The 25546-nt window shown below is 44.9% G+C and overlaps 1 protein-coding gene across 1 annotated transcript in view; it reads left to right on the forward strand.

The window, feature by feature from the left end:
• Window positions 1–8647: 8647 nt before the first annotated feature.
• Window positions 8648–25546, forward strand: part of LOC111981523 (uncharacterized) — a 38615-nt gene continuing 21716 nt past the window's right edge. Inside the window, exons 1-13 of the mRNA XM_024012818.2 lie at window positions 8648–8764; window positions 8954–9198; window positions 9577–9725; window positions 13472–13600; window positions 13911–14072; window positions 14247–14382; window positions 14545–14678; window positions 14874–15033; window positions 15161–15264; window positions 15476–15571; window positions 22391–22406; window positions 22743–22934; window positions 23177–23300. Of these exons, the coding sequence (XP_023868586.2) occupies window positions 8663–8764; window positions 8954–9198; window positions 9577–9725; window positions 13472–13600; window positions 13911–14072; window positions 14247–14382; window positions 14545–14678; window positions 14874–15033; window positions 15161–15264; window positions 15476–15571; window positions 22391–22406; window positions 22743–22934; window positions 23177–23300 (1749 nt within the window). The 5' untranslated portion in view covers window positions 8648–8662. The remainder of the gene's footprint in view (window positions 8765–8953; window positions 9199–9576; window positions 9726–13471; window positions 13601–13910; window positions 14073–14246; window positions 14383–14544; window positions 14679–14873; window positions 15034–15160; window positions 15265–15475; window positions 15572–22390; window positions 22407–22742; window positions 22935–23176; window positions 23301–25546) is intronic.

Raw genomic sequence — 25546 nt, forward strand, 5'->3', positions numbered from 1 at the left:
GAAAAAGTGCAAACCAATCCGAACAAACAGCAAAGGACCTTGTGAAGATGCTGGCGTAAACATGAACAAAAGTATCTATATCCACAGTAAAACAGGTCCTACATCGACATAACCTGAAAAGGCCGCTCAGCAATGAAGAAGCCACTGCTCCAAAACCGCCATAAAAAAAGCCAGACTGTGGTTTGCCACTGCACATGGGGACGAAGATCGTACTTTTTGGAGAAATGTCCTCTGTCTGATGAAACAAAAATACAACTGTTTGGCCATAATGACCATCGTTATGTTTGGAGGAAAAAGGGGAGGCTTGCAAGCCGAAGAACCACCATCCCAACCGTTGAAGCACGGGGGTGGCAGCATCATGTTGTGGGGTGCTTTGCTGCAGGAGGACTGGTGCACTCACAAAAGGCTTCATGAGGTAGGAAAATTATGTGGATATATTGAAGCAAACATCTCAAGGACATCAGTCAGAAGTTAAAGCTGGTCGCAAATGGGTCTTCCAAATGGACAATGACCCCAAGCATACTTCCAAAGTTGTGCAAAATGGCTTAAGGACAACAAATCAAGGTATCCGGAGTGGCCATCACAAAGCCTGAGCTCAATCTTATAGAACATTTTTGGGCAGAAATGAAAAAGCTTGTGTGAGCAAGGAGGCCTACAAACCTGACTCAGTTACACCAGCTCTGCAGGAGGAAGGGGCCAAATTTCACCATTCTATTGTGGTAGCTTGGAAGAGATAGACCCCACGCACCAAAGTACGTTCATCTCTAGGAGACAGAACGCGTCTCCTTCCTGAGCGGTATGACGGCTGCATGGTCTCATGGTGTTTATACTTGCGTACTATTGTTTTTACAGATGAATGTGGTACATTCAGGCATTTGGAAATTGCTCCCAAGGATGAACCAGATTTGTGGAGGACCACAATTTTTTTTCTGAGGTCTTGGCTGATTTCTTTTGATTTTCCCATGATGTCAAGCAAGGAGGCACTAAGTTTGAAGGTAGAGCTTCTAAAGCCATCACATAATTTCCTGGAATTTTCCAAGCTGTTTAAAGGCACAGTCAACTTAGTGTATGTAAACTTCTGACCCACTGGAATTGTGATACAGTGTATTATTGTTGTGAACTATTGTAAACAATTGTTGTAAAAAATGACTTGTCATGCACAAAGTAGATGTCCTAACCGACTTGCCAAAACTATAGTTTGTTAACAAGAAATTTGTGGAGTGGTTGAAAAACGAGTTTTAATGACTCCAACCTAAGTGTATGTAAACTTCCAACTTCAACTGTATAGCCGGAAGTAACTTTTGGAAATCAGAGAGGCTGTAACTCACCAGCATTATGCACAGAAATACGACTTTCCCGAATTGGATCCTTTGTTYGTACCCCCCAGAGCAATTGAACTCATCCCAGAGGCTGCTCCAAGACACAGTCGGCGGAGAAGAAGTATTCGGAGTGGACTTCTAGTCCGAGGCGTGCACACCATCCACTGCTTCCAAGTATTTTACCCGCTAATKTTCAGTCTTTGGACAATAAAGTAGATGAGCTCAGGGCGAGGATCTCCTTCTAGAGAGACATCTGGGACTGTAACATATTCTGTTTCACAAAATCATGGCTCTCTCCGGATATACTGTCCCCATCTTTACAGCCAGCTGGGTTCTGAGTATATCGTGCAGACATGAATATAGATCTCTCCTAGAAGAAGAAAGGCGGTGGTGTATGTTTCATGGTGTGATTGTGATGACTTCCTGTCCTTTTGTTCACCAGAACCTAGAATGTCTCGCAATAAAATGCAGACCGTATTACCTCCCAAGACAATTATCTTTAATTATAGTAACAGCCATGTATATTCCCCCTCAAGCCGATACCACGACGGCCTTAAAGGAACTACACTGGACTTGTGCAATCTGGAAACCACATATCCTGAGGCCGCATTTTTTGTTGCTGGGGATTTAAAAAAGCTAATTTGATGAAAACGGTACCGAAGTTCTATCAACACAATGCCTGTAGTACTCACGCTACAAAAACTATCAACCATGATTATTCCCCCTTCCGGGATAGCTACAGGGCACTCCCCCATTCTCCCTCCATTTTGCTCCTCTCTTCTTATGGACAGAAACTCAAACAGGAAGTACCCGCGCTAAGGTCTATTCAACGCTGGTCTGACCAATCAGAATGCATGCTTCAATATTGTTTTGATCACACGGACTGGGATATGTTCTGGGTTGCCTCAGAGAATAACACTGACGTATACACGGATAGGGTGACTGAGTTCATCAGGAAGTGTATAGGGGATGTTGTTCCCACTGTGACTATTAAAACCTATCCAAACCAAAAACCGTGGATAGATGGCAGCATTCACGCAAAACTGAAAGTGCGAACCACCGCATTTAACCATGGCTAGGTGACTGGGAGTATGGTAAAATACAATTATTCCCTCTGTAAGGCAAACAAACCGGTAAAACGTCAGTACAGATACAAAGTGGATTYGCAATTCAATGACACAAGACGTATGTGGCAGGGTCTACAGACAATCACGGATTACAAAGGGAAAACCAGCCRCGTCCCGGCCACCGACGTCTTGCTCCCGGACAAGCTAAACACCTTCACCCGCTTTGAGGATAACACAGTGCCACCAATGCGGCCCGCTGCCAAGGACCCTCCTTACCTGACACCCTAGACCCACTTCAATTTACATACCGCCCCAACAGAGCCACAGATGATACAATCKCCATTGCACTGCACACTGACCTATCCCATCTAGACAAGAGGAATACCTATGTAAGAATGCTGTTTATTGACTATAGCTGAGCCTTCAACACCATAGTACCCTCCAAGCTCAACATTAAGCTTTTGGCCCTGGGTCTTAACCCTGCCCTGTGAAACTGGGTCCAGGTCTTCCTAACGGGCCGCCCCCAGGTGGTGAAGGTAGGAAACAACACCTCCACTACGCCGATCCTCAACACAGGGGCCCCACAACGGTGCGTGCTCAGCCCCCTCGTGTACTCCCTGTTCCTCCGTGACTGCGTGGCCACGCACGCCTGCAACTCAATYATAAAGTTTGCAGACAGGTCCCTGGCGGGCTGGTGCCAGGAGAAAAACGTCAGCAAAATGAAGWAGCTGATCGTGGACTTCAGGAGACAACAAAGAGAACACACCCCTATTCACATCGACGGGACTGCAGTGGAGAAGGTGAAAAGCTTCAAGTTCCTCGTCGTACACATCACTGACAATCTAAAATGGTCCACCCACACAGACAGTGTGGTGAAGAAGGCACAACAGCACCTCTTTAACATCAGGAGGCTGAAGAAATTCGGCTTGCCCAATAGCCCTCACAAACATTTACAGATGTACAATTGAGGGCATCCTGTCGGGCTGGATCACTGCCTGGTATGGCAACTGCACCACCCGCAACCACAGGGCTTTGCAAAGGGTGGTAAGGTCTGCCCAAGGCATCACAGAGGGTACACTGACTGCCCTCCAGGACACCTACAGATCATGAAGGACATGAGCTGGTGCGCAATGTCTAAAATTAAAGAAATCTTGAGGTATTGCTCGCCTGAAGTAGAGTACCTTAAGATAAGCTGTAGACCACACTATCTACCAAGAGAGTTATCATCTATATTATTCGTAGCTGTCTATTTACCACCACAGAACAAAGCTGGCACTAAGACCACTCTCAACCAACTCTATAAGGCCATAAGCAAAGAAGAAAATGCTCACCCAGAAGCGGCACTTCTAGAGGCCGGGGACTTTAATGCAGGCAAACTAAATCAGTTTTACCAAATTTTTACCAGCGTGTCACATGTGCAACCAGAGGGAAAAAATCAGAGACTACCTTTGCTCCACACACAGCATACAAAGCTCTCTCCTGCCCTCCATTTGGCAAATTTGACCATCATTCTATCCTCCTGATTACTCCTTACAAGCAAAAACTGAAGCAGGAAGTACCAGTGACTCGCTCAATATGGAAGTGGTCAGATGACGCGGATGCTACACTACAGCACTGTTTCCAGCACAGACTGAAATATGTTCCGGGATTCATCCAATGGCATTGAGGAGTACACCACCTCAGGCATCGGCTTCATCAAAAAGTGCATCGACGACGTCGTCCCCACAGTGACCGTACGTACATATCCCAAACAGAAGCCATGGATTACAGGCAACAACCCCATCGAGCTAAAGGCTAGAGCTGCCGCTTTCAAGGAGTGGGAGACTAATCCGGACGCTTATAAGAAATCCCGCTATGCCCTCAGATGAACCATAAAACAAGAAAAGCGTCAATACAGGATTAAGATTGAATCCTACTACACCGGCTCTGATGCTCGTCGGATGTGGCAGGGCTTTTACGGACTACAATGGGAAACCCAGACGCGAGCTGCACAGTGACGCGAGCCTAACAGACAAGGTAAATGCCTTTTAATGCTTGCTTCGAGGAAAGCAACACTGAAGCATGTACGAGAGCACCAGCTGTTCTGGATGACTGTGAGATAACGCTCTCGATAGCCGATGTGAACAAAACCTTTAAACAGGTCAATATTCACAAAGCCGCTGGGCAAGACGGATTACCAGGATGTGTACTCAAAGCATGTACTTACCAACTGTCAAGTGTCTTCACTGACATTTTCAACCTCTCCCTGACCTAGTCTGTAATACCTACATTTTCAAGCAGACCACCATAGTCCCTGTGCCTAAGAAAGCAAAGGTAACCTGCCTAAATGATTACCGCCCGTAGCACTCACGGCGGTAGCCATGAAGTGCTTTGAAAGGCTGGTCATGGCTCACATCAACAGCATCCTCCCGGACACCCTAGACCCACTCCAATTCGCATACCGCCCCAACAGATGCACAGATGTCGCAATCTCAATCGCACTCCACACTGCCCTTTCCCACCTGGACAAAAGGAACACCTATGTGAGAATGTTGTTCATTGACTACAGCTCAGCGTTCAATACCATAGTGTCCACGAAGCTCATCACTAAGCTAAGGACTCTGGGACTAAACACCTCCCTCTGCAACTGGATCCTGGACTTCCTGACGGGCCGCCCACAGGTGGTAAGAGTAGGCAACAASACGTCTGCCACGCTGATCCTCAACACTTAGTCCCCTCCTGTACTCCCTGTTCACCCATCACTGCGTGGCCAAACACAACTCCAACACCATCATTAAGTTTGCTGACAACACAACAGTGGTAGGCCTGATCACCGACAACGATGAGACGGCCTATAGGGAGGAGGTCAGAGAACTGGCAGTGTGGTGCCAGGACAACAACTTCTCCCTCAATATGAACAAGACAAAAGAGTTGACCGTGGACTACAGAAAAAGGCAGGCCAAAAAGGCCCCCATTAACATTGACGGGGCTGTAGTGGAGCGGGTCGAGAGTTTCAAGTTCGTTGRTGTCCACATCACCAACGAACTATCATGGTCCAAACATACCAAGACAGTCGTGAAGAGAGCACAACAAAACCTATTCCCACTCAGAAGACTGAAAAGATTTGGCATGGGTCCCCAGATCCTCAAAATGTTCTACAGCTGTACCATCAAGAGCATCCTGACCGGTTGCATCACCGCCTGGTATGGCAACTGCTCGGCATCTGACCATAAGGCACTACAGAAGGTAGTGCGTACAGCCCAGTACATCACTGGGGCCAAGCTTCCTGCCATCCAGGACCTATATAATAGATGGTGTCARAGGAAAGCCCATACAATTGTCAGAGACTCCAGTCACCCAAGTCATAGACTGTTCTCTCTGCTACGCACGGCAAGTGGTACCGGAGTGCCAAGTCTAGGACCAAAAGGCTCCTCAACAGCTTCTACCCACAAGCCATAAGACTGCTGAACAATTAATAAAATTGCCAATGGACTATTTACCTTGACCCTCCCCCCTCCCTTTTGTACACTGCTGCTATTCACTGCTTATTATCTATGCATAATCACGTCACCTCTACCTACATGTACAAATTACCTCAACTAACCTGTACCCCCTCACACTGACTCAGTACCCCTGTATATAGCCTCGGTATTGTTATTCTTATTTTGTTACTTTTACTTATTTTTTTACTTTAGTCTATTTGGTAAATATTTTCTTAACCAACAGTGCAGTTCAAGAAGAGTTAAGGGCTTATAAGTAAGCATTTCACGGTAAGGTCTACACTTGATTTAATTTGATTTGAACCACCCGAGCCACGGCCTGTTCACTCCGCTATCATCCAGAAGGCGAGATCAGTACAGGTGCATCAAAGCTGGGGCCGAGAGACTGAAAAACAGCTTCTATCTCAAGGCCATCAGATTGTTAAATAGCCATCACTAGCCGGCTACCACGCGGTTGCTCAACYCTKCACCTTAGAGGCTGCTGCCCTATGTAGAGAGACATGGAATCACTGGTCACTTTAAATAGAACACTAGTCACTTTAATAGTGTTTGCATACTGTTTTACTCATTTTATATGCTTTTCACCCAGTTTAACTTCTCCCTTTCCTACCGCCCGGATCCAAGAATGTCAAGCCGGATGCGCTTTCATGCTGCAATAGCCCCGCAGCTACTCCCTCGGACCACGAGACCACCTCGTGTCTGGCGGCGGCACTCAGCTGGGGAATAGAGAATCAGGTCCGTGAGACGCAGCGTTCCCAGCCAGACCCGGAGGGGGGGTGGCAGATGTTTGTCCCTGACGCTGTCCTCCCCTCGGTCCTGGAGCGGGCCCACTCTATAGGATTATCTGCCACCCGGTCTCCCGTCGGACCCTGGCCTCTATGCGACAATGCTTTTGGTGGCCTACCATGGTCCCTGATGTGTGTCCGCATTCGTCGCCGCCTGCACGATCTGTGTGCAGAATAAAACTCCTTGGCAAGCTCTGGCCTTCAACCACTTTCTGTCCCTCACCGTCCTTGGTCACACATATCCCTGGACTTCGTGGCTGGTCTTCCCCCATCTGATGGCAACACCATCATCCTTACAGTAGTGGACCGGTTTTCCAAGGCYGCCCGTTTCATTCCTCTCCCCAAGCTACCCTCTGCCAAAGAGACAGCTCATGGAGCAGCACGTCTTCCAGATCCATGGACTCCCAGTGGACATGGTCTCTGACCGGGGTCCTCAGTTCTTGTCATGGCTCTGGAAGGCGTTCTGCACGCTCATTGGGTCGTCGGCCAACCTGTCCTCCGGGTTCCACCCCTGTCTAATGGCCAGTCGGAGCGAGCCAATCTGGACCTGGAGACGACTCATCGCTGCCTTGTCTCTGCCAAAACCACCACCTGAAGCCAGCAACTCGTGTGGGTTTACTCCCGCAACACCCTCCCCTGCTCTGTCACTGGTCTCTCGCCATTTGAGTGTTCCCTGGGATATCTGCCCCCGATCTTCCCGGAGCAAGAGGAAGAGGCCGGCATACCCTCTGCCCAGATGTTCGTCCGCCGCTGTTGCCGGACCTGGAAGAGAGCTCGGTTGGCTCTTCTCAAGACCAYCTCCAGGTATCGATGACAGGCAGACCACCACTGGCTTTTCACTAGGGATCTGCGTCTCGGGGTGGAGTCCCGCAAACTTTCGGCCCTTTTCCCATCTCCAAGATTCTTAGTCTCTCTGCTGTTCGTCTTCTGTTGTATCATACCCTCTGTATACATCCCACTTTTCATGTGTCTAGGGTTAAACCTATGCCTCACAGCCCTTTGTCTCCTGTTTCCAGGTCCACCCCTCTCCTCCGTCTCATCGACGGCCAACTAGAGTACACGATGAGGCGCCTCCTGAAGGTTCGACCGTGGGGCAGGGGATTCCAGTACCTGGTTGACTAGGATGGTTATGGCCCGAAGGAGAGGTGCTGGGTCCCCGCCAGGGACATCCTGGACCCAGGCATCATCGCTGAGTTCCACCGCCGGCACCCCGGTCAACCAGGTATGCACCCAGGTAGGACACCAGATGGCTACTGTCACACCCTGATCTGTTTCACCTGTCTTTGTGCTTGTCTCCACCCCCTTCCAGGTGTCACCCATCTTCCCCATCTCACCCATCTTCCCCTGTTGCCAGTTCGTTTTGTCTCGTCAAGCCTACCAGCGTTTTTTCCCGTACTCTCTTGTTAGTTCCTGTTTTCTAGTTCGGTCTGCCCTGACCCTGAGCCTGCCTGCCGTTCTGTACCTTACGGACTCTGCCCTGGATTACTGACCTCCGCCTGCCCTTGACCTGTCGTTTATCTTCCCCCTGTTTTGTAAATGAACATTTGTCACTTTGAACTTTGTCTGCATCTGGGTCTTATCCTGAGGTCTGATAATTTAGCTGATTTGACTATTGATTAGATTTTTGTGTCTGAATCCATTTGAGGGTATTTTTTCTTCCAAATGATAGTACATAATGAACAGTTAGATGTAGTGATAAAAAGTACACACTTCATTGGGATATAAAATGATTACCATAACGATCAATGACAAATAACAAATATGACAATGTGTAAATACAGTAGATGAAAGCAGGGGTTTTGTCTTTCTTTGTCATAATTCCTTTGTTGTGGAAAATTTACAGTATTTGGTGATCTGTCATCACCTTGATTTCCTTCCTCTTGTTTGATGGAGAGGGTTTTGACAGTGATTAGTCACCTGAGACATTGCTCAACTTCCCATGCTATAAGCATATATAAGACATCCCCTGGCCACACACCACACAAACAAGAAGCTCTCAAGGAAGAAGCATCATGAAGACTTTCAATCTGTGCTTACTACTAGTCAACCTGGCAATAGTGGTTTACTCTTTGCCAATWTCGCCACCTACTGAAGAAGATGAAGCCCTTGCAGAGGTATGCTTTTTGTCAAATATTTTGGAAGGAAGGTCTTTACGGGTTTTACAACTGAAAATATTATGATGGAACAGATGTGTTCATGTATCTTCATATGGCTCAGTCAGGTTGAATGTGTTAAATTACATTCATAACACTGTAGTAAATGGTACTATCATTATAACATCATGCTTGCTGTGTTTTCTGTAGACGTACCTGAAGAAGTTCTTTAACCTGACGGAGGAGACGGGTCCAATGTTCAGACGGGGGCCCAGCCAGCGGAGCAGGAAAGTCAGCGAGATGCAGAGGTTCTTTGGCCTCAAGGTGACAGGAACCTTGGACGCTGAGACCGTAAAGATGATGAAGAAGCCACGCTGCGGGTTACCTGACGTCCAACTCGGCCGATTCACCACCTTCGATAACCTTAAGTGGCCGACAAACCAGCTTACCTACAGGTGAGAGGAGTGAGAAAAACAAGTTGACCATGGTGAATTGATACTAAGCAAAAATAGGGTTTGTAATGTTAACATTTAGTTAGTTGCAATACCAATTGGGTTGTCTTTAAACTTTGAGAAAAACACTAAACTACACCAAACTGTTTGTTGCACTCACCACGGTAAGTCGCTCTGGATAAGAGCGTCTGCTAAATGACTAAAATGTAAAAAATGTAAATGTGTCAATCATAAGGGTTTTGTATTTGCAAACATCAAATTATACACAGAGACACTGTGAGTGATAGGGCAAAGTCAGGGTTTGCTGAACAAACCACGAAAAAAATTCAACATTGAGAAATATTTTTCTAATGTTGACTGTTGGTGTATTGTCTTTTTCAGAATTGAGAACTACACTCCTGACATGTCTGTGGCTGAGGTGGACAACTCCATAGAGAGAGCACTACAGGTGTGGGCCAAGGTCTCCCCCCTAAGGTTCACCCGTATCTACCGCGGCACCGCTGACATCATGATCTCCTTCGGCAACAGAAGTAAGAAACGTTTATCTTACCTAACACAATGTTAATGTGACCAACTGAAACAGAATTCATTAAATATTTAGAAAGTGTAACCTGAAATTACTTGGATGGGATTCTGAATATGTTTGTCAAAGCTACTAATAACCTATTATAACAATAATATTGGTAAAAGACCATAGGTCTGATGYACCAACATGTCATACTGTACATGTACACTAAGAATGTATACATTTAAAGATCCACTCCATATATACACACTACCGTTCAAAAGATTGGGGTCATTTACAAATGTCCTTGTTTTTGAAAGAAAAGCAAATTTTTTGTCCATTTAATATAACATCAAATTGATCAGAAATACAGTGGAGACATTGTAAATGACTATTGTAGCTGGAAACGGTTWGATTTTTTAATGGAATATCTACATAGGCGTAGAGAGGCCCATTATCAGCAACCATCACTCCTGTGTTCCAATGGCACGTTGTGTTAGCTAATCCAAGTTTATCATTTTAAAAGGCTTATTGATCATTAGAAAACCCTTTTGCAATTATGTTAGCACAGCTGAAAACTGGTGTGGTGATTAAAGAAGCAATAAAACTGGCCTTCTTTAGACTAGTTGAGTGTCTGGAGCATCAGGATTTCTGGGTTCGATTACAGGTTCAAAATGGCCAGAAACAAAGACCTTTCTTCTGAAACTCGTCAGTCTATTCTTGTTCTGAGAAATGAAGACTATTCCATGCAAGAAATTGCCAAGAAACGGAAGATCTCGTACAACGCTGTGTACTACTCCCTTCACAGAACAGCGCAAACTGTCTCTAACCAGAATAGAAAGAGGAGTGGGAGGCCCCAGTGCACAACTGAGCAAGAGGACAAGTACATTAGAGTGTCTAGTTTGAGAAACAGATGCCTCACAAGTCCTCAACTGGCAGCTTCATTAAATAGTACCCGCAAAACACCAGTCTCAACGCCAACAGTAAAGAGGCGACTCCGGGATGCTGGCCTTCTAGGCAGAGTTACAAAGAAAAAGACATATCTCAGAATGGCCAATAAAAATAAAAGAATATGATGGGCAAAAGAACAGACACTGGACAGAGGAAGATTGGAAAAAAGTGTTGTTGACAGACAAATCTAAGTTTGAGGTGTTTGGATCACAAAGAAGAACATTAGTGAGTGGCAGGAAAAATGAAAAGATGCTGGAGGAGTGCTTGACGCCATCTGTCAAGCATGGTGGAGGCAATGTGATGGTATGGAGGTGCTTTGGTGGTGGTAAAGTGGGAGATTGTACAGGGTAAAAAGGATCTTGAAGAAGGAAGGTTATCACTCCATTTTTCAACGCCATGCCATACCCTGTGGACAGTGCTTAATTGGAGCCAATTTCCTCCTACAAAAGGACAATGACCCAAAGCACAGCTCCAAAATATGCAAGAACTATTTAGGGAAGAAGCAGTCTGCTGGTATTCTGTCTATAATGGAGTGGCCTTCACAGTCACCGGATCTCAACCCTATTGAGCTGTTGTGGGAGCAGCTTGACYGTATGGTACGTAAGCAAAGCCCATCAAGCCAATCCAACATGTGGGAGGTGCTTCAGGAAGCATGGGGTGAAATATCTTCAGATTACCTATACAAATTGACAACTAGAATGTCAAAGATCTGCAAGACTGTAAATGCACTTTTTGCCAGTCCTGTCTGGTCCAGCGACGGTTGTATTGTGCCCATAGGCGACATTGTTGCCGGTGATGTCTGGTGAGGACCAGCCTTACAACAGGCCTACAAGCCCTCAGTCCAGTCTCTCTCAGCCTATTGCGGACAGTCTGAGCACTGATGGAGAGATTGTGCGTTCCTGTTGTAACTCGGGCAGTTGTTGCAATCCTGTACCTGTCCCACAGGTGTGATGTTCGGATGTACCGATCCTGTGCAGGTGTTGTTACACGTGGTCTGCCACTGCGAGGACGATCAGCTGTCCGTCCTGTCTCCCTGTAGCTCTGTCTTAGGCATTTCACAGTACGGACATTGCAATTTATTGCCCTGGCCACATCTGCAGTCCTCATGCCTCCTTGCAGCATGCCTAAGGCATGTTCACACAGATGAGCAGGGACCCTGGGCATCTTTCTTTTGGTGTTTTTCAGAGTCAGTAGAAAGGCCTCTTTAGTGTCCTAAGTTTTCATAACTGTGACCTTAATTGCCTACCGTCTGTAAGCTGTTAGTGTCTTAATGACCGTTCCACAGGTGCATGTTCATTAATTGTTTATGGTTCATTGAACAAGCATGGGAAACAGTGTTTAAACCCTTTACAATGAAGATCTGTGAAGTTATTTGGATTTTTACAAATTATCTTTGAAAGACAGAGCCCTGAAAATGGGATCTTTCTTTTTTTGCTGAGTTTATATATACATATTTTAATTTCTTTGTTGAAATACATAATTCCAAGTATAAAAAGTAAAGTAAAGTCAGTCGTGGAAAAAATACCCAATTGTCATACTTGAGTAAAAGTTAAGATACCTTAAGAGAAAATTACTCTAGTAAAAGTGAAAGCCATCCAGTAAAATACTACTTTAGTAAAAGTCTAAAAGTATTTGGTTTTGAATATACTTAAGTATCAAAAGTATATTTAATTGCTAAAATATACTTAAGTATTGAAAGTAAAAGTTTAAATAATTTCAAATTCTCTATTTTAAACAAACAWGATGGCACCATTTTCATGTTTTTTTATTCACTGATAACCAGGGGCACACTCCAACACTCGGACAAAAGAAGCAGTGTTTAGTGAGTCCACCAGATCAGAGGCAATAGGGATGACCAGGGATGTTCTGTTGATAAGTGTGTGAATTTGGCCATTTTCCTGTCCTGCTAGTCATTCAAAATGTAATACTTTTGGGTGTCAGGGAAAATGTATGGAGTAAAAAGTACATTTTCTTTAGGAATGTAGTGAAGTAAAAGTAAATATAAAATATAAAAAGTAAAGTACAGGTACCCCAAAAAACGACTAAAGTAGTACTTTAAAACATTTTTACTTAAGTACTTTACACCACTGAGTAAAGTACACACACTTAAGGGTGAAAAAACGAAATAGTGTTTATTTACACAATGGCTAAATTCAGTTGGTCKTGTGGGTGCACTCTGATATCATTGGCCTCCCCCTTGCTTATGGTAACAACAGAGGAGCAGTAGTGGACAAAAGAGGAAAGGCCAACCTCCCAACTTGTGCCATTTAATTAGGAGCCCTGGACCATCTACTAAAATGCACCTTTTGTGAGGTAAATCAGGTGATAACTGAGGTGCTAGGGAGGCTGAAGTGGGTCTTCAAAACCGAAACATGAAAGACAGACCCTTAAAAGGCTCTCAGGATGTTTGAGTAGCAGGGTTAGAAAGGGAGAGCGGGAGATACCTGTGGAGGATCCACTCTTTACATTCCTCCTGTCAGAGCACAGTGCAGGTATATTCAGACATTATGACAGTATTCCCTGGCTAAAAGCCTTGAAACAGAGGGGCACCCTACGCCCCATCCCACTTACATCACCACCACTCGTAAAAAAAAAAACACATGACATCAGTATCATATCACTGCTTGTCCCCCTCACTGTAATCTGTCTACAGTTTGATGAGTTGAAAGAGTGTTATTAGAGTCACTTTGCCTTATTACATTGGGCCCCTATAAGTGCATCGGTTTGAGAAACTAACATAAATAATTCAATTTTTTTTATACAGTATGCATTTGTCCTCATCTCTGATGGCTCCTACTATTATTTCTCCTGTCTGTGTAGATCATGGTGATTTCTACCCCTTCGATGGCCCTGATGGCACCCTGGCCCATGCCTTCTCCCCCGGCGCTGACATTGGAGGAGATGCTCATTTTGATGATGACGAGTACTTCACCTTCAGCTCAACCAGAGGTGAGAACCTCTATCACAACAATAAATGTGGAACATAACTTAATTTACTACATTACCCTGTTTCWATTGTAGGACAATCCTGGGTGAAGTGTCAGGTAGCTTAGCGGTTAAGAGCATTGGGCCAGTAACAGAAAGGTAGCTGATTTGAATACCCAAGTCGACTAGGTGAAAAATATATCAATGTGCCCYTGAACAAGGCACTTTATCCAAATAGCTTTTGTAAGTCGTTCTGGTAAAAAAAATCTGCTAAAATTGAAATGTCATAAATGTCCACAACAGAGTAGAAGAATGATATATTTTCATCATATAGGGTACAACCTGTTCTTGGTGGCTGCCCATGAGTTTGGCCATTCCCTGGGTCTCAGCCACTCCAACGACCCTGGAGCGCTGATGTTCCCAGTGTACAGCTACACAGAGCCCAGCACCTTCTCTCTGCCTCGTGATGATGTCACCGGTATCCAGTACATATACGGTCAGTATTCAATTATCTTTTCACTTTCTGACCTGTTTGATTTATATTTATATTGCTGTATTCCACTTCTTTTGATTGACTAACAAAAAGGCTCATGCTAAAAATCTCCAAGTAACTAATTTATGAGACTTTCCAATATTGGAACCGGAACTAATGAGTATCTGTGTCCTCCAGGCCCAAACCCAGATGTTAACCCCAACCCAGATAAGCCCGACCCTACACCTGCTTCCACCCCTGATGCCTGTGACCCCACCCTGGTCCTGGATGCTGTCACCACTCTGCGTGGGGAGAAGATGTTCTTCAAGGGCAGGTACAGCACATCATGTAGCCTAGATCAGATGTTCAGTGACTTATGGTAACCTACAGCTCAGACACAGTCAATGAATGACACTGTTTCCCAGAGAAACAAAATGGTTGCCTTTTATCTGTGATCCAGAGTTCTAAAGTCCTGATGACCTCCCTCCATCTTCAGGTTCTTCTGGCGTATTTACCCTCAGAGCAGCAAACCACATCAGAACCTCATCAAGACTTTCTGGCCTGAACTCCCCGACAACATCAATGCTGCTTATGAGAGCCAGCTATCTGACAGAGTGTTCCTCTTTAAAGGTATTGCAGTCACAAATTGCCTCAAATTAGCCCTTGTATGGCTGTAGTCTCCACATGGTGTCCAGACAACAACTGTGGAGGCTACAGCCATATCAGTGCTAGCCTCACTATATGCCTGTAATGAATACTGTGTGAATACATTAACCTGTTTAATTGGAGTCATATCTCAGTAATACTCTGTCTGTGTCCCTGCAGATCGTCAGGTCTGGGCTCTCTATGGCTATAACATCGCCCCCGGCTATCCCAGAAACCTGAAGAGCTTGGGTCTGCCCAGGACCGTGAAGAAAGTTGACGCCGCCCTGTACGATGAACATTCTCGCAAGACCTTGTTCTTTGTTGGCGACAACTACTACAGGTTAGTGGAGTCTAGTTTATCAATAAAAGCTATAGCATTTTTGGTCACTTTTTCTATGTACTGTATGTTGCCATTATATATTTATGTCAAGAGTATCACAATCTCACTAATATTGCTGTTACCGTAGTTACGATGAGGAAATGAAAAGCATGGACAGAGGTTTCCCCAAGCGTGTGGATGAACAGTTCCCAGGCATGACAAGCAAAGTGACTGCAGCCTTCCAAGTCCGAGGTGAGTGCGATACAGCATCTAAGCACACAACTGTGCATTACAAGCCAAAGAGACGTAAATATACAAAATATTATTTCCTACCTTCTACAGTTTATTGAATATAAGAAAATCCCCTGAATAGTCCTTTTAAGTCATATTTGAGATTTTCTTGAGCATTGATAGTTTGTCAGTGCGGCATGTCGCTAACCTCTCTACCCTATATGGTTTTCAGGCTTCACCTACCTCTATAGTGGCCCCTACGTGTTTGAATACAGCATGAGGACCAGAAGGCAGTTCCGCGTGCTAGGAAACAACTACTTCCTGCCTTGTTAGACCATTGACCATAATGAAATGCTTAAGAAGCAGCTGTGAACAATGATGAATTTAGCCAAATGACAAAGTTGTTTCAAACATGAAGTTGTTGTATTTTTGGGAGTTTTTACAGATTTGTTTTCTAGGAAATATTATTGCCATATATCTATTTAAATATATATTTATGTATCTAAATTATTTTATATTTTTCTTGACTAAATAATCTGAAAACATGAATGTATTGAATGTAGGCCAAACATATTTGTACATGTTGCATATTGAAATAAATTCCAAGTTTTTGTGATTTCTTTGTTTTTGTGGCTTTTACTATGGTGGACTTATGGTGGAAACATTATGAAGCATAGATGTTAATTTGAACCCTTTTCTGATGAAACCTCAGACAACATTACCAAACAAATATACAACCAACATGTGGACATCCCTTCAAATGAGTGGATTTGGCTATTTCAGCTAGATCCGTTGCTGACAGGTGTATAAAATTGAGCACACAGCTATACAATCTCCATAGACAAACATTTGCAGTAGATTGGCCCACACTGAAGAGTTCAGTGACTTTCAACATGGCACCGTCATTTGATGCCACCTTTCCACCAAGTCAATTCGTCAAATTTCTGCCCTGTTAGAGCTGCCACGGTCAACTGTAAGTGATGTTATTGTGAAGTGGATACGTCTTGGAGCAACAACGGCTCAGCCGCGACGTGGTAGGCCACACAAGCTCACAGAACGGGACCGCTGAAGCGCATAAAAATTGACTGTCGGTTGCAACACTCACTACCGAGTTCCAAAATGCCACTGGAAGCAATGTCAGCACTATAACTGTTCGTCGGGAGCTTCATGAAATGGGTTTTCATGGCCGAGCAGCCGCACACAAGCCAAAGATAACCATGCGCAATGCCAAGCGTCGGCTGGAGTGGTGTAAATCTCATCGCCATTGGACTCTGGAGCAGTGGAAACGCATTCTCTGGAGTGATGCATCACGCTTCACCATCTGGCAGTCCTACAGACAGTTCTGGGTTTAGTGGATGCCAGCAGAACGCTACCTGCCCGAATGCATAGTGTCAACTGTAAAGTTTGGTGGAGGAGGAATAATGGTCTGGGGCTGTTTTTCAACTTTCGGGCTAGGCCCCTTAGTTCCAGTGAAGAGAAATTGTATCGCTACAGCATCAATGACATTCTAGATTATTCTGTGCTTCCAACTTAGTGGCAACAGTTTGGGGAAGGCCCTATCCTGTTTCAGCATGACAATGCYCCCAGGCACAAAGCTAAGTCCATACACAAATGGTGTGTCGAGATCAGTGTGAAAGAACTTGACTGGCCTTCACAAAGCCCTGACCTCAACCCCATCAAACACCTTTGGGATGAATTGGAACGCCGACTGCGAGCCAGGCATAATCAGCCAACATCAGTGCCCGACCTCACTAATGGTCTTGTGGCTGAATGGAAGCAAGTCCCCACAGCAATGTTCCAACATTTAGTGGAAAGCCTTCCCAGAAGAGTGGAAGCTGTTATAGCAGCAAAGGGGGGACCAACTCCATATTAATGCCCATGATTTTGAAACGAGATGTTTAAGGAGTAGGTGTTCCACATACTTTTGGCTGTGTAATGTATCTATATTAGGGTACATGAAAGCATAACAAATGGAATGGATAATATAATAAGATAGATAGAGAATAACAATGAAGAAACACTGTGGCACACCCATTTCAATTTCATACATGCAGCACACTGATTTAGTACACCACAAATTATAGAAGTACATTATATGGTGTGTGGCTTTGATCTGGTCAGCCTAGACTGCTATGTCTTTGATTATTTTCACACTACAATTTTTATGACAAAGCTCAGAACCGCTATGGCCATATCAAACAATGTCCCTCTTGTAATAAWATACAAAAACCAATGAGTATGAGCAGTGGAAAGAAACCATGAACTTGCGTGGCAGTCCCCAGGCTAGAGAAAATGAGGTATGAATCTCCAACTCCATGTACTGCTTTGCTTGGTCAAACCCCCATTATAGTCCAGTGACACAGGACAAAATCAGAGGTAAGTGTTGCACAGATAACAATTATATGTTACGAAACGTTAGAAACAGGTTATCAGTTGTCACATCAGTATGAGGCATTCTGACGACGCAGGTGCAACGCATTGGGGCAGTGATCCTGCCTTAAATGAAATATCCTCTTGTCAATTAAGTTTTTAGAATTGCCTAATTCCCCGTTTCCGCTCTTTGAACTCTTTAAACACACTGCACTTATCTGGGCAGTTACTTACAGTAGGTTAAGTGAAGCCTCAATATTGCCTTCCCTGGAAGCCTGTGTTTCAGACATTAGGAAGTGGATGGCGGCAAATGTTTTACTTTTAAACTCGGACAAAACAGAGATGCTAGTTCTAGGTCCCAAGACACAAAGATCTGCTGTTGGATCTGACAATTAATCTTGATGGTTGTTCAGTCGTCTCAAATAAAACTATGAAGGACCTCAGCATTACTCTGGACCCTGATCTTTCTTTTGACGAACATATCAAGAATATTTCAAGGGCATCTTTTTTCCATCTTCGTAACATTGCAAAAATCTGAAACTTTTTGTCCAAAAATGATGCAGAAAAGCTAATCCATGCTTTTGTCACTTCTAGGTTAGACTACTGCAATGCTCTACTCTCCTGCTACCCAGATAAAGCATTAAATTATCTTCAGTTTGTCACGAACATTACCGAAGGTGGCTCCCCTTCCTGTTCGGGTGGCACTCGGCGGTCGTCGTCGCCGGTCTACTAGCTGCCACCGATCCCTTTTTCCCTTTTCGTTTGGTTTTGTCTAATTGTTTTCACCTGTTCATTGTTTGGTTGTTAGGGTGTGTTATTTAAGTTCGTTTAGCCCGCTTCTGTTTGTGCGGGCTTGTCTTCTGTTTTTGTAAGAGGTGTTTGTGTTTTGATGTTTTTTTTTCGCTGCCCGGATTATTTCCCAGTGTGTACTGTAGTGGAGTGTATTTTACGCCTATGTTTTGGCGTTACCAGTTGTACTTCTGGTTGGACATTAAAGTGTGTTTTTTTCCCGTAAGTGTGGTCCTGCCGTACATACCTACTGTACACGTACACTACGGTCACAAGACACAGGCCTCCTTATTGTCCCTAGAATTTATAAGCAAACAGCTCCATTTTTATGGAATGGTCTGCCTATCCATGTGAGACGCAGACTCGGTCTCGACCTTTAAGTCTTTACTGAAGACATCTCTTCAGTAGGTCCTATGATTGAGTGTAGTCTGACCCAGGGATGCGAAGGTGAACGGCAAGTCACTGGAGCGATGAACTGCCCTTGCTGTCTCTGCCTGGCTGGCTCCCATCTCTCCACTGGGATTCTCTGCCTCTGACCCTACTATGGGGGCTGAGTCACTGGCTTACTAGTGCTCTTCCATGCTGGCCCAAGGAGGGGTGCGTCATTTGAGTGGGTTGAGTCACAGACATGATCTTCCTGTCTGGTTTTGCGCCCCCTCGGGCGGTGGAGGAAATCTTTGTGGGCTATACTCAGCCTTGTCTCAGGGTAGTAAGTTGGTGGTCGGTTGATATCCCTCTAGTGGTGTGGGGGCTGTGCTTTGGCAAAATGGGTAGGGTTATAACCTGCCTCGTTGGCCCTGTCCGGGGGACGGGCCAATGACCCACCCGTCTCAGTCTCCAGTATCTATGCTGCAATAGTCTATGTGCCGGGGGGGGTAGGGTTAGTCTGTTATATCTGGTGTAATTCTCCTGTCTTACCTGGTGTCCTGTGTGAATTTAAGTATGCTCCCTCTAATTCTCTCCCACCCCTCCTGGAGGAACTGAGCTCTAGGATCATGCCTCAGGACTACCTGGCCTGATGACACCTGGCTGTCCCCAGTCCACCTGGTTGTGCTGCTGCTCCTGTTCTGCCTGCGGCTAGGGAATCCTGACCTGTTCACCGGACGTGCTACCTTGTCTCAGACCTGCTATTTTAGACTCTCTTTCTACCACACCTGTCGTCTCGACCTCTGAATGCTCGGCTATGAAAAGCCAACTGACATTTACACCTGAGGTACTGATCAGTTGCACCCTCTACAATCACTGTGATTATTATTTGACCCTGCTGGTCATCTATGAACGTTTGAACATCTTGAAGAACAATCTGGCCTTGTACTCTTAAAATCTCCACCTGGCACAGCCAGAAGAGGACTGGCCACCCCTCAGAGCCTGGTTCGTCTCTAGATTTCATCCTATGTTCTGGCCTTTCTAGGGAGTTTTTCCTAGCCACCGTGCTTCTACATCTGCATTGCTTGCTGTTTGAAGTTTTAGGCTGGGTTTCTGTATAGCACTTTGTGACATCTGCTGATGTAAAAAGGGCTTAATAAATAACCTTGATTGGTTGATTGAACAAGTTTCTCCCACAAGAAAACATTTCACAGTGATTTATCCAGATTTTGGAATACTTCTGAATGCTTGCTTGGATTTAATTAACCTGCAACATTAAATAATAAGCAAAAATATATATTATTTTCTTCTCAATCCTTTTCTAATGTTTTTACAAGTTGTGTAAATTTCAGTGTGTATCCTGTATGTTAGAGGCTGTATGTAAATTTGCTGTATTCCGCATCAGGGCGTCAGAAGCCTGCCATACAGTATAATGGTAACGCATCCTTAGTCTTGCCTGTCTGGGCATGAGTAAACATTTGCAGGGAAACCTCTCTCCCCTCTGGCTATTCTTGTACTTTAGCGTGTCCTTCAAAGCCTACTTAAAGTACTTTAGATTGACAGTTGTGTATATCACAGGGCTCTTGGTGTAGGAGTGGGTGTCAGATTGGGGGTTTCAAGATTTCCCCCGGTTTTCCAATCCAGTTCTAACAGCTGACTCACGTATTCCCTGGCCAATGTTGTTGTCCAGCACCCCCTCTCTAACAGCAATACTGTACTTCCCTTATGGCAATAGCCAGCTAAAACACACCAACCTAACTTGCTTTTATTTGTTTGATCACAGAGAGAAGTAAAGTTCTTCATACTTGATTTGAGGTTTTTAACCCTAACCAAATTTGATATGCATCCGACTTTGGTATACAACATTTGCATTTGTCATTTTGGTTTGTGTTGTAAGTAGGCATTGATCAATGCCAAATGTTCAATTCAAATCTTCTTACCATCACATCTTCTTACCATCACATCTAAGCCAAAATGACAAAAATTTTGATGAACATGTGATGGAGGTAGGCTACACAACACACGCTCACCTTTCGTCATGTTCCATTCATGTCTGGTCTAGGTTATTGGCAAACAGTTAATTCTCATAGGCTCCATTACACCATCGGCTGACCAAGAGTGATATAGCTTTTAATTGTTCACAGATAAAGTAATGACAAATCAAATCAAACTTTGTCACATGCGCCGAATACAACAAGTGTAGACTACCGTGAAATGCTTACTGACAAGCCCTTAACCAACAGTGCAGTTCAAGAAGAGACAGTGCAGTTCAAGAGTCAACAAGAGGCAACACATAAAACAGCAGTTATAGCACAGTTGTAACCTGTGTATTATGAAGTGAAATGGTTGATTACGCAAGGTAAGCAATTAGATCATTATAAGCGATGAGTCTATAGGCTACACATCAGTCATAATAACTGTATATCAGTGAGCCAAGAATGATGCTTCATGTGCGTAAAGCACCAAGGAGCAATTGCCAAATTGATGAGTGCAGAGATGTCATCAGTGTTCTAGCCAAAGCTTCAAAGATTCTTGTGGAATTGTTTTGTCTGTAATACATTTCCAACCTCCAGCTCTGGGAGGATCACTGCTGTCAAACAGCTTGTTGTGAAGGGGAAATTAAACAAAGACATTTATACAACGGCTGAGTCTAATCCTGGATGCTGATTGATTAAAACTGCATTCCAGCTGGTGTCTATTCCACAAATATCCACCGGCTAAATCTATGACGTTGAAATGCCTATTTACTCTTTCCCATCTGAATGCGCAATCCACTTTCTCATCAGCTCAGCCGGGCAATTTATATACTAGATATATACTTTTTTCTTTTTTTTTTACAGATTCCCCACAATCATGAAACACCTTTGTTGACACGAATGACATAAGACTCAAGAAATGTCACAAAAGCTAAGAAACCTTTTTGCCTGTCAAGACCTGAACCCAGACAGCTGTCAATACATGGTTTGCTAAAATAATTTCATCAATGGTTAAGTCAAGTCTGATCGATATCGAGTTTAGTTTTCCTGGTATGCTAACCAGGTGTTAACAACAACACTAAGTTAGCTCGATAGCTTGTAGTCTAGCTATTAGCATGTGTTGCTTGAGTTTCAAGTTTTGGGGAAGCAATTTTTTCACCTTAAAAATGCCCCTTTATAAAAAAGGATTGCATGCCTCTAGCATCACATTTGCAGACTAATGTAAGCCTACTATTATTAATGTGATGAGTAGATTCGATAGTGATAATTTAGGCTATTAATAAGCGAGTAGTGGCATAGGTTTTTAGGCTATATCAGAGATGTGGCCTTTGCTAGACATTTATTGCAAGTCTACTACACTTTATATGACTGTAGTAGAATTGTAGTATAATTTTAATACGATGGTAGGATAGGCCTACTCTACTGACACTGGCAACATATCAATAAAAAAATTATAGAGTCTTGAAAGCAACCATGTAATCTAGTCCAAAAAGGGGTCCTGGCTAAAAGGGATCCAGTTTTTGTCAAATTATTATAAAACGTTAGGGTTAGCTAAAATACAAAAATCTAACTTTTTCATAACCTTAACCTAACTATCCTAACCTTAGGATATTATGTTAATTTGACAAAAGCTGCGTCCCTTCTAGCCATGACCATGAAAAGGTGAGAAGCAAATTGTAACGGAGACGCTGAGAGTCGGGAATCAGGTGCAGATGAAACATATAATAAAACAACAAACATGAAACGAGACAACATAACAGTAGCGTCTACGCATAAGCACAGGAACAATACTGACTGAGGAAAGAACCAAAGGGAGTAAAAGATATAGGGGAGATAATCAGGAATGAGATGGAGTCCAACTGAGTATCATGATGACGTGCAGGTGCGCGTAATGATGAATCCCAGAACCCGGTGGTTAGTATACCGGCGACGTTGAACGCCAGAGTGGAGGAGCGGGAGTAGACTTAACAGTACCCCCCCTCTAAAGCGTGGGTCCAGCCGCAGGACGACGCAGACCAGAGGGACGACCCTGACGACAAGGAGCGGGCCGGTCCAGGCGGTGAAGGTGGAAATCATGGATGATGTTGGGATCCAGAATGTCCTCCACCGGAACCCAACACCGCTCCTCTGGGCATTACCCCTCCCAGTCCACCAGATACTGGAGCTGACACCCACAACATCGGGAGTCCAGTAGAGATCTGACGGAATAGGCCGGACTCCCCTCGATATCTAGGGGGGTGGAGGGGTTTCGTGGGGTACAGCATCAGCTAGGGGACCAGGAACCACCGGCCTGAGAAGGGAGACATGAAAAGAAGGTGGGATACGGTAGTCCCTGGGACTACCGTATCCCACGAGGTAACCTATATGTTACCTCGTTGACCCTCCGGAGAACCTTGAACACCCCCACCAACTGGGGGCTCGGTTTCTTGCAGGGCAGTGGAGTGGGAGGTTCCTGGTAGAGAGCCAGACACGATCCCCAGGGTGGAACACAGGGGTTGTACCGCGGTGGAAGTCTGCCTGCTCCTTTTGACGGTGGATGGAGCGCTGGAGTCTCACGTGAGCATCACTCCACACCTCTTCTGCGCACCTGAACCACTCATCAACCACAGGAGCTGAAAATCCATAACACACTGGAAGGGGGTCAACCCAGTAGAGGAGTGACATATCTAGTTCTGGGCGTACTCTGCCCATGGAAGGAATCGAGCCCACTCTTCCTGCCGGTCCTGACAGTGACTCCTCAGGAACCTCCCCAGCTCCAAGTTCATCCTCTCCACCTGCCTGTTGGACTGAGGCCGGTACCCAGAAGTGAGGCTGGGCTTCTCCATAAAGGCTCTCCATACCCGTCATGTGAATTGGGGACACGGTCAGAGACGATGTCGCCCGGAAGGCAATAATGCCGGAAGACCTGCTGGAATAGTGCTTCAGCGACATGGAGAGCAGTAGCGAGACCAGAAAGAGGGATTAAATGACAGGATTTTGAAAATCTATCCACAACCACCAAAATGGTGGTGAAACCGTCAGAGGAGCGGAGATCAGTAACAAAGTCAAATGATAGATCGGACCAGGGAAGCTGAGGCACGGGAAGGGGAAAGATTTTCCCTGCTGGAGCGTTACGGGGGATTTGGTTTGGGCACATTCGGAACAGGAGTTGATGTAACAAATGACATCCTGAGCCAAGGTGGGCCACCAGTATTTCTCAGAGATGGATTGGGTAGTGCGAGAAATACCTGGATGTCCAGCGACAACAGCTGTGTGTGCCCAGGTCAGCAGCCGGTCCCTTATCCCCGTTGGAACGTTGATGTGTTCGGGAGGACAGTTAGTGGGTGCGGGCTCCCTCTCCAGAGCCTGGCGGATGTCCGCATCTACATCCCAGACCACAGCAGCTACAACTCGGGAGGATGGGATTATAGCAGCATTATGGACAGGACCCTCTCCCGAATCGTAGAATCAGCTTGGCGCAGATTCAGCCTCCTCGCTGTCCGTATGTACTTCAGGTTCCGATGGTCGGTGAGGATGACGAATGGTTCCTTGGAACCCTCCAGTCAGTGTCTCCACTCCTCTAATGCCAACTTCACCGCCAGGAGCTCTCGATCACCGATGTTGTAATTCCTCTCTGCAGGGGACAGTCGCTTAGAGTAATATGCACACGGGTACAATTTCTGTGGATAACCCTGTCTTTGAGACAGAACTACCCCCACGCCCACCTCTGAAGCATCCACCTCCACCACAAAGGATATTGTGGGATCTGGGTGTTTGAATAATGGGGCGGATTTGAAACGTACCTTGAGTAGACAGAAGGCCTCGTCGGCTGCTGGGCTCCACACCAACCTACGGGGACCATCCTTAAGGAGAGAGTTGAGAGGAGCGGTGGCGGAGCTGAAATTCCTTATGAAATGGCAGTAGATGTTGGCAAACCCCCAAAACTGTTGTAACCCCTTTATGGTGGTTGGGACTTGCCATGACCTGACCGCATCTACCTTCTTGTTGTCCATCCTCACTCCCTGCGGGCTGATTTGGTAGCCTAAGGAGACAGCCCTCTGATGAAATTGGCACTTCTCAGCTTTGACGAACAGGTGATTAGCCAGGAGATGTTCCAGACGCTGAGAGTTGCAAGTGAAATGTTTAATAAAACAACAAACATGAAACGAGACAACATAACAGTAGCATCAACGCATAAACACAGGAACAATACTGACTGAGGAAAGAACCAAAGGGAGTGACAGACATAGGGGAGGTAATCAGGCCCAGGTGAGTATCATGATGACGTGCAGGGGAGCGTAACGATTTATGCCAGGCGAGCGTAATGATGAATCCCAGGACCGGTGGATAGTATACCGGCGATGTCGAACACCGGAGGGGAGGAGCGGGAGTAGAAATGACACAAATTGAACAATATTATGTCCATATACAGTGCACATTTTGTTACGTCACAGACTTATTCTAAAATTGATTAAATTATGTTTTTTCATTATCAATATACACATAATACCCCATAATGACAAAGCGAAAATCGTTTTTATTTTTTTTATTTTAAGACATTTATAAAAAAAAATACATAAATACCCTATTTACATAAGTATTCAGACCCTTTATGAGACTGAAAATTGAGCTCTGGTGCATCCTGTTTCCATTGATCATCCTTGAGATGTGTCTACACCTTGATTGGAGTCCACCTATGCTAAATTCAATTGATTGGACATGATATAGAAAGACACACACCTGTCTATATAAGGTCCCACAGTTGACAATGCATGTCAAAGCAAAAACCAAGCCATGAGGTCGAAGGAATTGTCCGTAGAACT

Source organism: Salvelinus sp. IW2-2015, linkage group LG20 (genome assembly GCF_002910315.2).
Source record: "Salvelinus sp. IW2-2015 linkage group LG20, ASM291031v2, whole genome shotgun sequence".
In the NCBI taxonomy this organism is placed as follows: domain Eukaryota; kingdom Metazoa; phylum Chordata; class Actinopteri; order Salmoniformes; family Salmonidae; genus Salvelinus; species Salvelinus sp. IW2-2015.